A 14157-nucleotide genomic window follows, 5' to 3' on the forward strand; every position below is an offset into this window, starting at 1 on the left:
TTTATTTTGATTTTGCATAGAGAATGATGAAATTAAGGAGATAATAAGATGAGGTTCATTTTTTAAACCATTTTAAAGATTTTGGGGACACCTAGGTGACTCAGTGGGTTAAGCTTCTGCCTTCAGCTCAGGTCATGATCCCAGGATCCTGGGATCAAGCTCTGCATTGGGCTCTCTGCTCAGCAGGGAGCCTGCTTCTCCCTCTCTCTCTGCCTGCCTCTCTGCCTACTTGTGATCTCTCTCTCCGTCAAATAAATGAAATCTTTAAAATTCTTTTTAAAAGATTTTATTTATTTATTTGAGTGAGAGCGCAAGAGAGACAGAGCACAAGTGGAGGGTAGGGGCAGAGGGAGAAGGAGAAGCAATATCCCCAATGAGCAGGGAGCCCCACATGGGGCTCTATTCCAGGACCCTGGGATCATGACCTGAGCCAAAAGCAGATGCTTTTGGCTGCGCCCTCTCTCGCCCGCCCGCCCTCCGCCGCCCTCCACCCGCCCGGGGTCTCTTTACCCCTTCCTCCTCCTCCTCCTCCACCCCCCCTTCCTCCTCCTCCTCCTCCACCCCCCCTTCCTCCTCCTCCATCCCCCCTTCCTCCTCCTCCACCCCCCCTTCCTCCTCCGCCCGCCCGCAGGGCCCCCCTCGCCTTCCCGGCCACCCCTATTGTTCCGCCCCCGGCCTCCCGCCCTTCCCCTTCCCGCCCGCTCCCCTTTTCCCCTCAGTCGCCTCGCGCCTGCAGTTTTTGGCTTTCACCCCCACCAGTGACCAAAGACTTGACCACTCAAAGTCCAGCTCCCCAGAACACTGCTCGACATGGACACCGGTGTGATTGAAGGTGGATTAAATGTCACTCTCACCATCCGGCTACTTATGCATGGAAAGGAAGTTGGCAGTATCATCAGAAAGAAAGGAGAATCAGTTAAGAAGATGCGTGAGGAGAGTGGTGCACGTATCAACATCTCAGAAGGGAATTGTCCTGAGAGAATTATCACTTTGGCTGGACCCACTAACGCGATCTTCAAAGCCTTTGCTATGATCGTTGACAAACTGGAAGAGGATATCAGCAGCTCTATGACCAATAGCACAGCTGCCAGTAGACCCCCAGTTACCCTGAGGCTGGTGGTCCCCGCTAGTCAGTGTGGCTCTCTCATTGGGAAAGGTGGTTGCAAGATCAAGGAAATATGAGAGAGTACAGGGGCTCAGGTCCAGGTGGCGGGGGATATGCTCCCCAACTCAACTGAGCGGGCCATCACTATTGCTGGCATTCCGCAATCCATCATTGAGTGTGTGAAACAGATCTGCGTGGTCATGTTGGAGTCCCCCCCGAAGGGCGTGACCATCCCGAACCCGCCCAAGCCGTCCAGTTCTCCAGTCATCTTTGCAGGTGGTCAGGACAGGTACAGCACAGGCAGCGACAGTGCGAGCTTTCCCCACACCACCCCGTCCATGTGCCTCAACCCTGACCTGGAGGGACCACCTCTAGAGGCCTATACCGTTCAAGGACAGTATGCCATTCCACAGCCAGATTTGACCAAGCTGCACCAGTTGGCAATGCAACAGTCTCATTTTCCCATGACGCATGGCAACACCGGATTCAGTGGCATTGAATCCAGCTCTCCAGAGGTGAAAGGCTATTGGGGTTTGGATGCATCTGCTCAGACTACTTCTCATGAACTCACCATTCCAAATGATTTGATTGGCTGCATAATCAGGCGTCAAGGCGCCAAAATCAATGAGATCCGTCAGATGTCTGGGGCGCAGATCAAAATTGCGAACCCAGTGGAAGGATCTACTGATAGGCAGGTTACCATCACTGGATCTGCTGCCAGCATTAGCCTGGCTCAATACCTAATCAATGTCAGGCTTTCCTCGGAGACGGGTGGCATGGGGAGCAGCTAGAACAATGCAGATTCATCCATAATCCCTTTCTGCTGTTCACCACCACCCATGATCCATCTGTGTAGTTTCTGAACAGTCAGCAATTCCAGGTTTTAAATAGTTTGTAAATTTTCAGTTTCTACACACTTTATTATCCACTCGTGATTTTTTAATTAAAGCGTTTTAATTCCTTTCTCTGTTCAGCTGCTCAGTTGACTGAGCCACCCAGGTATCCTGGAGTTAATTTTTTAAATGACTCTTTTAGGTAAGTCAAAAGCCTGTAACACTAATAGCATTCAAGAATCAATGAACTAAAATGCAATTTTGATACAGTTGTAGAGAATGGATCTGCTTGAGTTTCTTCATTCTGTATTTCCTTATAAATCTCAACATAAGACCTTGATATCATTTTACAAAATGGGAAACACCCACACAATAGATAACATATGAAACTCAATATTTTAAAATTACAATATGGAATGAACACTCTCTAACCAAACCCTCATTTGACAGAAAACTTAGGAAATACAGTTTTTGTTTTTGAATGGCAATTATAAATCAAATGTTAGTTCTTTGAGCCTGTACCCTGGTCCAAGATTTAATCTTGATTTTATAATTTAAATAAAATCAGTTCAGGGACATTTTTAAAATCAGTATGTCAATTCATCCTCTGTGTCTTTAAATTTAAGTTTACATATCAAATATTATTGGAATATACAGTTTACATTGAGGAATAAGTACATTTGATACTACTCATTGCCCTCTTTATTTCTACCAAATAATTCATTGTTTTCCAGGATGTATTCACTTTCTAAGAAATGCTAACGTAAACATAATGAGTATAACCAAAACAAATCTGAAGCTAAAATGAATAATAACCAAAGATTACACCACACTTGAGATCACTTTGTTTCCATCCTGATATGTAACCAGTCCAGGCATAGTCTATGAATAGATGGTTCACCATACTCTCACCTATGGCATTTTGCATTCATTCTTCAGCACACAGATAACCTTAGCTTTGCAAAATATATCATCATCATCTTCATCATTACCATCCTGTAAATGTGTCAACATCAATGGGAACTTGGAAAATAAAACAGAACCTGAATGGAACACTGTCTTTATAATGAAAGATTGCTTTCACTGCTATCTCAACTCTTGAAATTGTTAAAAACAAAACAAAACAGAGAAAACCTCTACTTGACTATTAGAATTATACAAAGAAATCCAGAATGTAATATAACACTAGCCTACAAGCTTTAAAGTTAATAAATTCGAGTACAGGCTATGAGATCCCAAGAAAAATTAGCATAAATAAGATACAAACTTGTCTCTTTTAATTATGGTTCAGATTGGTCATATGTTTAAGTCCCTTAGATCTTTCTTTTCTTTTCTTTTTTTTAAGATTTTATTTATTTATTTGACAGATAGCGATCACAACTAGGCAGAGAGGCAGGCAAAGAGAGAGAGATGGGGGGAAGCAGGCTCTCCACAGAGCAGAGAGCCCAATGTGGGTCTTGATCCCAGGACTGTGGGATCATGACCTGAGCCGAAGGCAGAGGCTTTAACCCACTGAGACCCAGGTGTCTCCCTTAGATCTTTCAACATTTACAATTCTTTCTTCCTTCATCCTTTTGTTATTCTCTCCTTCCTTTCTTTCCTCCCTTTCTCTTCCTCCCTTCTTTCCTCCTCTCTCTTTCCCTCCTTCTTTCTTTCTTCTCCTAAACCTAAAATAAAAGAGGTAGGACTCTAAATATCATAACCTACATAATTTAATTTATAACAAAGTTTTCAAAGAGGTAAAGCAAAATGTTATAGAAGTCTGAAGAGAGATTATCCATGGAAGAGATAACTGGGTAGGGATAGGAGGGAATATTCTGGTATGCTGGACGTATCCCCTGTCCTACTTATATGCATAATGTGAAGATAGATATGAAAAAAATAGAAAATTAAACAGAAGTGTGTTGAAATGAGCAAAAAATGGAAGAATTTGTCAGTAACAGACCTACTAATTAGTACAAGGTGTTCTTCAGTTAGAGGAAGAGTAATCCCAAATTTAAGTACAGAGATGTGGGAAGTAATGAGAGTGTAATAAAAATGATAAATTGGGTAAGTCTAAATTAATATTGATTTAATAAAGAGATGTCAATAATTTCTGTGACATAACAATTATTACGTAGAGCAGAGGATCATAGGGAAAGGGAGGGAAAACTGAATGGGAAGAAATCAGAGAGGGAGACAAACCTGGAGAGACTATCGACTCTGGGAAACAAACTCAGAGTTCCTGAGGGGGAGGTGGATGGGGAGGTTGGGGTTACTGGGGGATGGGCATTGAAGAGGACACGTGATGTGATGAGCCCTGGATGGTATATACAACTGATGAGTTGTTGAGCTACATCTGAAACTAATGATGTACTAAATGTTGGCTAATTGATTTTAAATTTAAAAAATAATAATAAATAAAAACAAGACCTGAGCTAAAAAAAGGTATTATAAAATTCATGGATACTATAAATTTAGATAATATGTTCAAGTATATTGTGCAAATAGTGGTAAAAATATCAATATATATCAAGCATTATGGTCAAGGATAAAAATAGAAATTTTCAGGATTTCCAGTAAGAAAATAGTAAAAATATGTATAACTATTATGGTTATAGATAAGGAAATGGAATAATAACATACATCATGTACATAGCAAATGGTAAAGAAATAGTAAGATATTAGATTTTAAATCCAAATATATCAGCAATCACATTAAATATGAATGATATAAATACTCCAATTAAAAATAGATGGTCAAATTGCATTGAAAAACTAATGTTGTTTGAAAGGAAAAAAATGCCTTATATATAAGGATGTAGAAAGTGCAGGTAAATCAGTCATAGAGATCTTATTTTTTAACCTAGAAATGTTAGTGCATTTTTTCTTTTTTCTTTTTTTTTTGCTGAGAAATAGTTTTAGTTTCCATATCATATTAAGTCTATCTCAAAACCAGAAGATGAAAATTTCAATTTCAGTGATAGCAGTAATAGATTCTTAATCCATCCTTTGGTGGAATTTAACTTTTGGAAAGTATTTCTTTACACAGAATTGCAGCAATTGGATTTTTTTTTTAATAAACTCCATGATATCCCATTGAGTGCTTTCTCTGATGAATGAAGAAAATCATCCAGCATTATGTTATCTGCACTATAGTTTGGCTTTCTAAGATATCCTCATATTTTATTTTCACATTTAAAAAATAACAAGTCACTTCTGGCTCAAAGTGATAGGATTAGGCTTTTTGAGGCCAGATTTAATTTTTAAATTCAAGCCAATTTAATTCTGAGTAATATGTCATAACAAGTCAGTTCAAATCAGAAAATGATATCTACAGGTTTTGTCACACTTTGGAGAAAATAAGAATTATCTCTAATCTAGGTGCTATTTGGGAAACTGCTCAGTGTATTAAAAAACAAAAACAAAACTTTGATGTTATGATTACTTTTCAAGTATATCAATAGCCCCCCCCACACACACACACACCTTAAAGTGGCAAAAGCTAGGGCAAAATGTTCTGCTTTTCTGAATTAGATTAAAACTCTTAATGTCCAATCAATATAATTCAACAGACTGGAGAAAATAAAAGGAGATTATGGTGACTTATGGCCACATTTTCCTCCCCCCAAATACCATGCATGATCACAAAACCAGTACATTTTATAATAGCTGAAATATATTGAGATTTTTTGGAATGGATATTAAACTATGAATGTCTAATTCCAAAATGTGTGCTTGCTCCCACCTACTGCCATTCCCCCTTCACTTCCCCCAATACAGACTTTTTGAAGAAGGGCAAAATAAGTAAATTTGACTCATTAGAAAAAGTGTCCCTCATTGTTAATAGAGTATTTTTAGATACATTATAAGTCATGTTGCATAATGAAAAGTAAAAGACTCAGGCAGGTATATATTTAAATCTCAGAGATGCCATTTATACATTCCGAAAGTTAGGAAATTTTCAAGACTCTGATTTCCTCATCTGCATTATGGTTATATTAATTTCTTCCCCATATAGCAATTGTGAAAATTAAACCATAGGGCATCTATGAAGAACCGTGAATGGGAAGGTCCACAGTGAACATTACTTCCCTTACCTGCTTCTCTTATAGTTTTTCCTCCTTTTACCCAAACACGGGTCTCTCACATAAATTCTTTACATTTAAAAAAAAGAAAAACAAAAATATTTTTCTTGGCTTTTATTTGAAATTTGAATTACTCCTATTCTTTCATGATTTCTTCTCTAGATTTACAATCACATGGGTACCTGTGACTCAGTATTTTTACCTTGCTTCTCTCAGAACTATCGTTTGAGACTAAGCCTATACACAAATTTAACATGAAGTAATTATATAATTTTATCATCTGATTACTCCTTTAATATACACTGTACTAATTATTTATCAAAATAAAAAAATGAACATGTGGACTTTTGATAGGATATATCTAATTTCCAAATTCATTATTGTTAAAACAAAATGGACAGTGATGACAATGAAAGGAGATAATAACTTCATAGTTTTTTCAGGTTCTTGGAACTGTTATTAAGGAAATTTCTGTTATTTCTATATTCCACAGAAGAAATGGAAAATGGCCAACATAAAAAAATCTTGAAATCTACATTGCAGTTTATATTATGATAAAATAATCATGTTGAACTCAGTCTACCAGTTTCCATTCTAGTGTTTAATGAAAAATACAAATCCTCTGGCCTCTACCATTTTAATCAAACCCATATTCCTTGAGTTCAATTATCTCTTTTTCTCTGAAAGTGGATAACAATAATGGAACACCATCTTTTTTAAGGAAGCTAGTAAATTACTGGAAAAGTAGAACATTGTGAACTTAAAATGTTTTTAAGTGCAAGATTGAGTCAGAAAACAATAGATCCCTGATGAATTCCATTTCTAAAGTTTCTTTTAAATTACTCATATTATTAAGTTATGTCTGCTTAGTATTTTGAAAAAGAGAGATTTTTGGCCTGCAAAAGTCTTAAGTTTTGGAAAACAAAATGTAATCATCCCTCTAGGTCTTCAACAATTACTTTTATCTGAGGCACACATTATGTCTCTGTAATACAAGTATTCATTTTCTTGATTCAAAACCTCCTTGATTGCAAGTGCCAGAGTTTTGTTTGTGGTGGTTCAATAGTTGGAGCTGGCATGTCGCTATCAATCTGATTGTCCTTCTAAGTAATAGTTTGTTACTTGCTAAATTGCTAGAACTTCTGCTTTTTATTTTAGAGCAATAAAATAATACATGCTGAGGCTACTGGTTACAAAGCAGTTTTTGAATTCCTATGTGTGAAATCCTAATGTGATCCATTTGTATATTTTTTATTATTCTTTTTAATTCTGCAAGACATGAGACATAGTAGCCTTTAGGTAGACTAAGATTTGAATGAGTTAGCTTGTCAAATAGCAGAAAAGTATACATTATTACTTGTACAATAAAAGAATAACATGATTAAAATAGTGAAATAATTCAGTTTTGAAATAATCCTTTACTGATAAAATAATTTATGTTAGGTCGAGATACTATCTTTGATAAATATTACCACAGAACAGAAATAGTAAATCTGGAAATTTTCAAAGCAAAAATAGATCTGGGATATATAAATTAAGGTAATCACTGATGCAGATGATTGTTTGCTTTCGTGTATTTTCACTTGGAAAATGTGTATTGTTTTTCTTGTAGAACAATTGAAAAAGCTACTGTACCAATTCTGTTTAAACAATTGAACTGCTAGTTGAAGCAAACATTTGTACAATCAAAGCAAATTGAAAATTGTTGATGGCTCAAGAGGGTAATGCTTGACTTGTGTTTTGTAGACATATGCAGACAAATGACAAACCATGACATATAGAGTTTCTTTATAAGAATATTACCAAAATATAGGGGTGTCTGGGTGGCTCAGTGGGTTAAAGCCTCTGCTTTTGGCTCAGGTCATGATCCCAGGTTCCTGAGATCAAGCCCCGCATCCGGCTCTCTGCTCAGCAGGGAACCTGCTTCCCTTCCTCTCTCTGCCTGCCTCCCTGCCTACTTGTGATCTCTGTCTGTCAAATAAATAAATAAAATCTTAAAAAAAAAGAATATTACCAAAATATGAAATTTTCTTTTTTAGCTGTACTGATAATTACTGTTCATTCACATACTCTAACCTTCAGCAAAACATAAATACTAGACTTGCTGCTTTAAAATACAATCCTGATATATTTTAAGTTATTGGTGAAAATTCCTACTAGGCTAACAGTATGCTACATATTATAATATATTATGATATATTATACATTACCCAGTCATGTAATGATCTTTTTAATACTAGCCATGCTGCTAGTGTAATTTGTATCTTATCCATTCTCTCTGTGGTCTTATTCAAAATACATGTCAGAATGAGTAACAAGCAAAAGGAATAAAAAGTATGTTTTGAATTCAGTATTTTAAACACTATGGCTTTTATGGAACAGATCTGTTTGCTGGGTTGCAGCAGGAAAAGAAGGAATAGAAACACCCAATTTATGCCTGAGTTTTTTCACTACTCAATTTTTGCATTCTCATGTGATATGTACCACTTGGATATAGGAAATTTGGTAGTGTACATAATATACTCAATCTCAGATGGTATAGAATCTACAGACTAGTAGAAAAACAAAATAGTAAATGTATATTTACACAAATTGATTGCTATTGTACTCATCACTATGGAAGGGAAGTAGAGTATGCTTCCTGGGCATATAATAGTGGAACTCAAAACAGAAAATTCTTGTGGTCTCAGATATCACTATTTCAATGGGTATAACTTGTGATAGACTCAATAGGTGAAAGTAAGTCTTCATGGATAACTGCTTAGCTGAAGCTGTGCTCCTAACTTTGGTTGGTTGTTCCAGAAGAGCTTAAACTGTGTGAAATTTCAAAGGTTCGTTCAAAGAACAGATTGTATGGCAAGACATAACCTTTTAAAGTTCCTGTTCTACTCCTGTAATCAGCGCTGGGTGTATACCTCATTCGTCCACTCTAAAAGTTGGTATATCACAGTAAAGGTCTTAATTCCACTCAAACTTGCCTTAAGAGTCAGGGACTTAGCACTGAATCAACCAATCTTACCTTTTAAATCTCAAAAAATACACAGCAACACTAAAAAGTATCTTCTTTTTTTGTTTTCTACAGATTTTGTGACAATTTCTCTACAGCTATTAATGTTTTGTCAAATACTAAAATACAGAGACATACAGCATATTTTTTTCATTATCTTTCCTAATAGATGAGCTAAGCAGAAACAGAACCATAAGAATAACGTATCTTACTATGTGAGAATCTCTACACTTTGTGATTATAAATCATTTTGTCATTGTCAGGCATTAACTGGCAATAAAGTGAAGCCTCAAATCAGTTACAAACCATGAAGTAATAATTTTATCCTACCTTGATGTGCAAAAATATAAATTCATTAATTTACTCATTTATTAATTCTTCGTTCAATGTTTATTTATTGAAATCTACATGCAACAATTTTGTCTTCTGAATACAATGGCAGCAAGTATTACTTATGTTACTTTATATGCAATAAAACAACTCTAGAAACCTTAAGGAAAGAATATACTTCAAAATGCAAATAATGGTTTACATAATTAGTTACTATAGGGGCATTCAGATATCTTTGATGCATCTTTTGTCAATACCTTTTTCTATACTTTTGCTTCATTTTCTTAAATGCATTTCTTCAGATGGGAGTTCACATGGCTGGCAGTACACTGCTTAATGTTAAAATGTGTCTATAAGTAGAAGTTAATTTTCCAAATTACAGAATGGACTATGACTAGCATATTATTGATATGAAGTATCAATAATAGCTTATATTATTATATAGCTCAGACATATGATAGAATATGACTTAGAATTTCTTTATGAAATACTAGCAAAATATGAAAATTTCATTTTCTATAATGAAATATTTTCTAAAGTTTTTCTAAAAATATTTTCATATTTTTCAATTTCACTGTACTGATTATTTTGCATTCAAAATATCCCTTGTTGACATAACTTCTGCAAAATAGGAGCCAAATTTGCCACAAATTTTACTATTTCAAATGACCTTAAGCAATTCTAAAGCAGATAGGATCCTGCATTAAGAAAAGCTTAATAGACTCACTAAGCTGTGCCAAGATGTAACTGGCTGATTGAAAGGCTAATGAGCTCCTTATCCCCAATGTTCCTCAGTCATAGCTTATATGATTACTTGGTGGGGATGTTCTAGACATAATGCAGATATCAATTGGTGAAATTCAGATAACTTCTGATTGTCAGAGTGACAAAATTTAACTATCTTTTAGAGATGATGTGAAAGCTCTCTGAAAATAGGTACATTGATTTACAATTGTTGGTGAATTTTGTTATCATTCTTATGATGTATAGCTATAGATAGTATTGGGTTCCATGCTGACTTTAGATACTTATTTGTAAATTTCAAGATATGTATATTTCTTTTAGCAATAGCTACTTCCCATATAGAAAAAGCTCCATCTAGATAAGAGCAGAGCCAGCAGTGTAAACTTTTGCTTTCTGGATCTAGAACATTTTATTCTATAAGACATTCTGAAACTTAAATGAGTACTCCAAACATGCAAGGTATTAAGCTTAAAACTACTTGCCAGGTCTATTGCCGTTAAAAAATTAGGATATGACCCTTGAAGAAGTATTTTTAGTAGTTTATGTGTACTTCCTTTATTACTTAAATCAAATAAGGGCTAAAAAAGTAAAACCATCTAATGTGTTGGCATTTTTCTACTCCTTTTAGGTAACAAATTCCAAGTCACATGAAAATGGAAAATAAAAAGAAAGTTAACCAGATTTTTACTAAACCTTAATATAATCTGATTTATGTTTTGTTTTTGATAAATGAAAAATGTGTAATAAGGTTATTTTACCCCAAATACATATTTTTAGAATTTTAGCCCAATGGGAGCACTACTGGGGCTAAAATTAGTGTAAATACTGGTGATTTTGAGAGGAAATTTTGATCATTTGATTTTAGCAGAAAGAGTAGTATTGTAGGGAAAAGAAAAATTAATTTTTATGCATTGAAATGAACAATAAAATCACAAATGTAGACAGAAAGATAATTGGGGATACATGCTGGGTAAGAACACAGGAAAAAGATTTTAAATTTGTCCAAATAAATTGTAAGGGGGAAACTGACACCATAAAATCAAAGAAGAAAAAAAAAATCAAAAGGCAGAAATATGTCAAAGTGTGTACCTTTTTTTTTTTTTTTCCCAGGGAAAGTGGAACAGAATCATCTACAGTTATTGGTTGTTTATGCTGTCAGAGGAAGAGGGTCAACAAAAATGAATGGAAGTTCAATGTGGTCAGAATAGATGTTTTAAATTCTCAGTTATATTATTAGAGATTTAAAATAATAATTGTAAAATAAATGTTTACCTTAACTTTCATTTTTTAAAAAAAGATTTTATTTATTTATTTGACAGAGATCACAAATTGGCAGAGAGGCAGGCAGAGAGAAAGGAAGGGAAGCAGGCTTCCCACTGAGCAGAGAGCCTGATGTGGGGCTTGATCCCAGAACCCTGGGATCATGACCTGAGCCGAAGGCAGAGGTTTTAACCCAATGAGCCACCCAGGTGCCCTCTTAACTTTCATTTTAAACTATTGTCAGGGATCATTGTTTTCAAGTAGATATAAGTTCTTAATAATAATATTATCTTGTGTATTTTATAAGATAGGTGAAGTATTGTAATAACTTCTGACAAAATAACTTCTTTTAACCCTTTTGTACTATGTGTCTGCTGGTAATGAATTCTCTCAATTTTCATTTTTCTGGAAGTTTTTATTTCTCATTCATGTTTAAAATATCTTTTCTCATGGGTTAGCAGTATACATTCGTGTGTGTGTGTGTGTGTGTGTTTCATTTTATATATTTCAATATTATAACTTCTTGTATTTTTTTAAGAGACCTGCTATATTTCTTATCTTTGTTTTCCCATGTATAATGTTTCTTGTTTATTGAATACAATAAAGATACTTAATGTATCTTGGATTTTTAGCTGTTTGAATGTAATGTATTTTATGATTTTGGAGGATATTTATTTTTCTTGGAGTCTCTAAGTTTCTTGGATTGTCTTTTGAGGATTTTTATTTTTATTTTTATTTATTTTTATTAAGATTTTTAAAATTTTAATTATTGTATCATTAACATAGTAGTATATTAGTTTCAGGTGTACAGTATAGTGATTCAGCAGTTCTGTACATCATTATTCAGTGCTCATCATGATCAGTGTAGTCTTAATCCCCTCACCTATTTCACCCATCCCCCATCTCCCTTCTAATAAGCTTTATTTTAAATGAGTACCCTCAGTTAAAGTTATTTTTTTTCAAAAAGAACATTTTTTTACTTTTACTTTATTCTGAAGCATACTTCAGAATACATGGTTCTAAAAGACATATATATATAAAACATTCCATCCAAGAAAAATATGATACACATTTTCTTCAAGTGTACACAGAAGAATCTCCTAGTTAAATCACATAAAAAGAAACATAACAAGTACTATAAATATAAGGAGATTGAAATCATACTAAGTATATTGTCTAAATACAAAGGTACAAAACCACGGGTCAATGATAAAATAAAGCTGTAAAACGTACAATGTAAATGTTAAATATTTAATATGTAAGTATTAAACAATACACTACTGCACAAACAATGGGCCAAATAAGAAATCAAATGGCAAATCAAAATATGTCTCAAAACAACAAAAAGAGAAAACAATATTCCAAAACCTATGGGATGAGGCAAAAGCAGATGTTACAGTGAGATTTGTGCTATTAGTGCTTGTATTAAAAAAAAGAAGTTCATGGGCGTCTGGGTGGCTTAGTGGGTTAAGCCTCTGCCTTTGCCTCAGGTCATGGTCTCAGGGTCCTGGGATCAAGTCCCGCATTAGGCTGTTTGCTAGGCAGAGAGCCTGCTTCCTCCTCTCTCTCTCTCTCTGCCTGCCTCTCTACCTACTTGTGATCTCTGTCTGTCAAATAAATAAATAAAATATTTTTTAAAAAAAGCTCAGGGACTCCTGGGTGGTTCAGTTAGTTAAGCATCAGCCTTCGCCGTGAAAGTCATGATCCTAGGTTCCTGGGTTGGAGCCCCACACTGGGCTTTTTGCTTAGCAGTGAGTCTGCTTCTCTCTCTCCCTCTGTGATCTCTCTCACTTTCACTCTCGAATAAATAAATAGATAAATAAAATCTTTAAAAAAAAGTTCAAGTGGACAACTTAACATTATACCACAAGGAACTAGAAAAAGAAGAAACTTAGCTTAAATTTAGTAGATAAATTAAATAACAAAGAAAAATCAGAAATAAAATAGAGACTAGAATAAACAAAAGACACGTTTTAAAAAATGGCAATGCTTTAACTACATTAAGAAAAAAAAAAGAGAAGACTCAAAAACTAAAATGAGAAACAGAAAACAATGCACCAGATAACCACAGAAATACCTAATGTAATAACAGGTTACTATAAATAATTATATATTAACAAATCAGATCACTTAGACAAAAAACAGATAATTCCTAAAAACACACAAGTTACCATGGTTGAATCATGAATCTTGAGAATTTTTATTCTTGGAAAATCATAGCTGTTATTTCTTCCCATATTTCTACTGCCTTGTTTATAGTCTCCTCTTGGGATTCCAATTACATGTATGTTAGACCATCTGATTTTGTCACACATATCTTGGAAGCTCTGCATTTTTTTTTCATTCTCATTAGTTTTTGTGTTCCAATTTGAGTAGTTGTTACTGTCCTGTTATTGTTCCCCCCCCCTTTTTCTCCCACAACTGCATCAAGTCTACCAATGAAACTATTGAAATTATTCTTCATCTCTGTTACTAAGATTTGTTTTGTTTTGCTTTGTTTTGTTTGGCATGCCTTCTTGACCCTTTTATGTAGTTTCTCTTTTCTGAAGTTTTCCCATATTTTGTGTTTTGTCAAGGATGTCCACTAGAGCTTTATATCTATAAATACCATAGATATTTAATAGATGTAAATATCTATGATATTTAAAATATATTAGATATTTTAAATTCCCTGATAAATCCAACATCTGGGTAACTTCAGAGTTTAGTTCTGTTAATCTTGCTTTTTTGTGTATTAGAGCTTTTTATTGATTTTGATCATTTGTGTAGAACAAGAGAGATAGAATGGAGTAGTATTTGTGTTATTTAGTG

The 14157-nt window shown here is 34.6% G+C and overlaps 1 protein-coding gene across 1 annotated transcript; it reads left to right on the forward strand.

Annotated features, from left to right (window-relative positions):
• The first annotated feature begins 685 nt into the window (after positions 1-685).
• On the forward strand, positions 686-2076 carry LOC111147010 (poly(rC)-binding protein 2-like). The gene is given in 2 exon segments (XM_022502854.1): positions 686-1414; positions 1481-2076. Coding segments are annotated over 2 exon segments (1020 nt in total). The 5' UTR covers positions 686-810; the 3' UTR covers positions 1897-2076.
• Positions 2077-14157: the final 12081 nt, after the last annotated feature.

This window comes from Enhydra lutris, unplaced genomic scaffold (assembly GCF_002288905.1).
Source record: "Enhydra lutris kenyoni isolate GAN:26980312 unplaced genomic scaffold, ASM228890v2 scaffoldscaffold15, whole genome shotgun sequence".
NCBI lineage: Eukaryota > Metazoa > Chordata > Mammalia > Carnivora > Mustelidae > Enhydra > Enhydra lutris.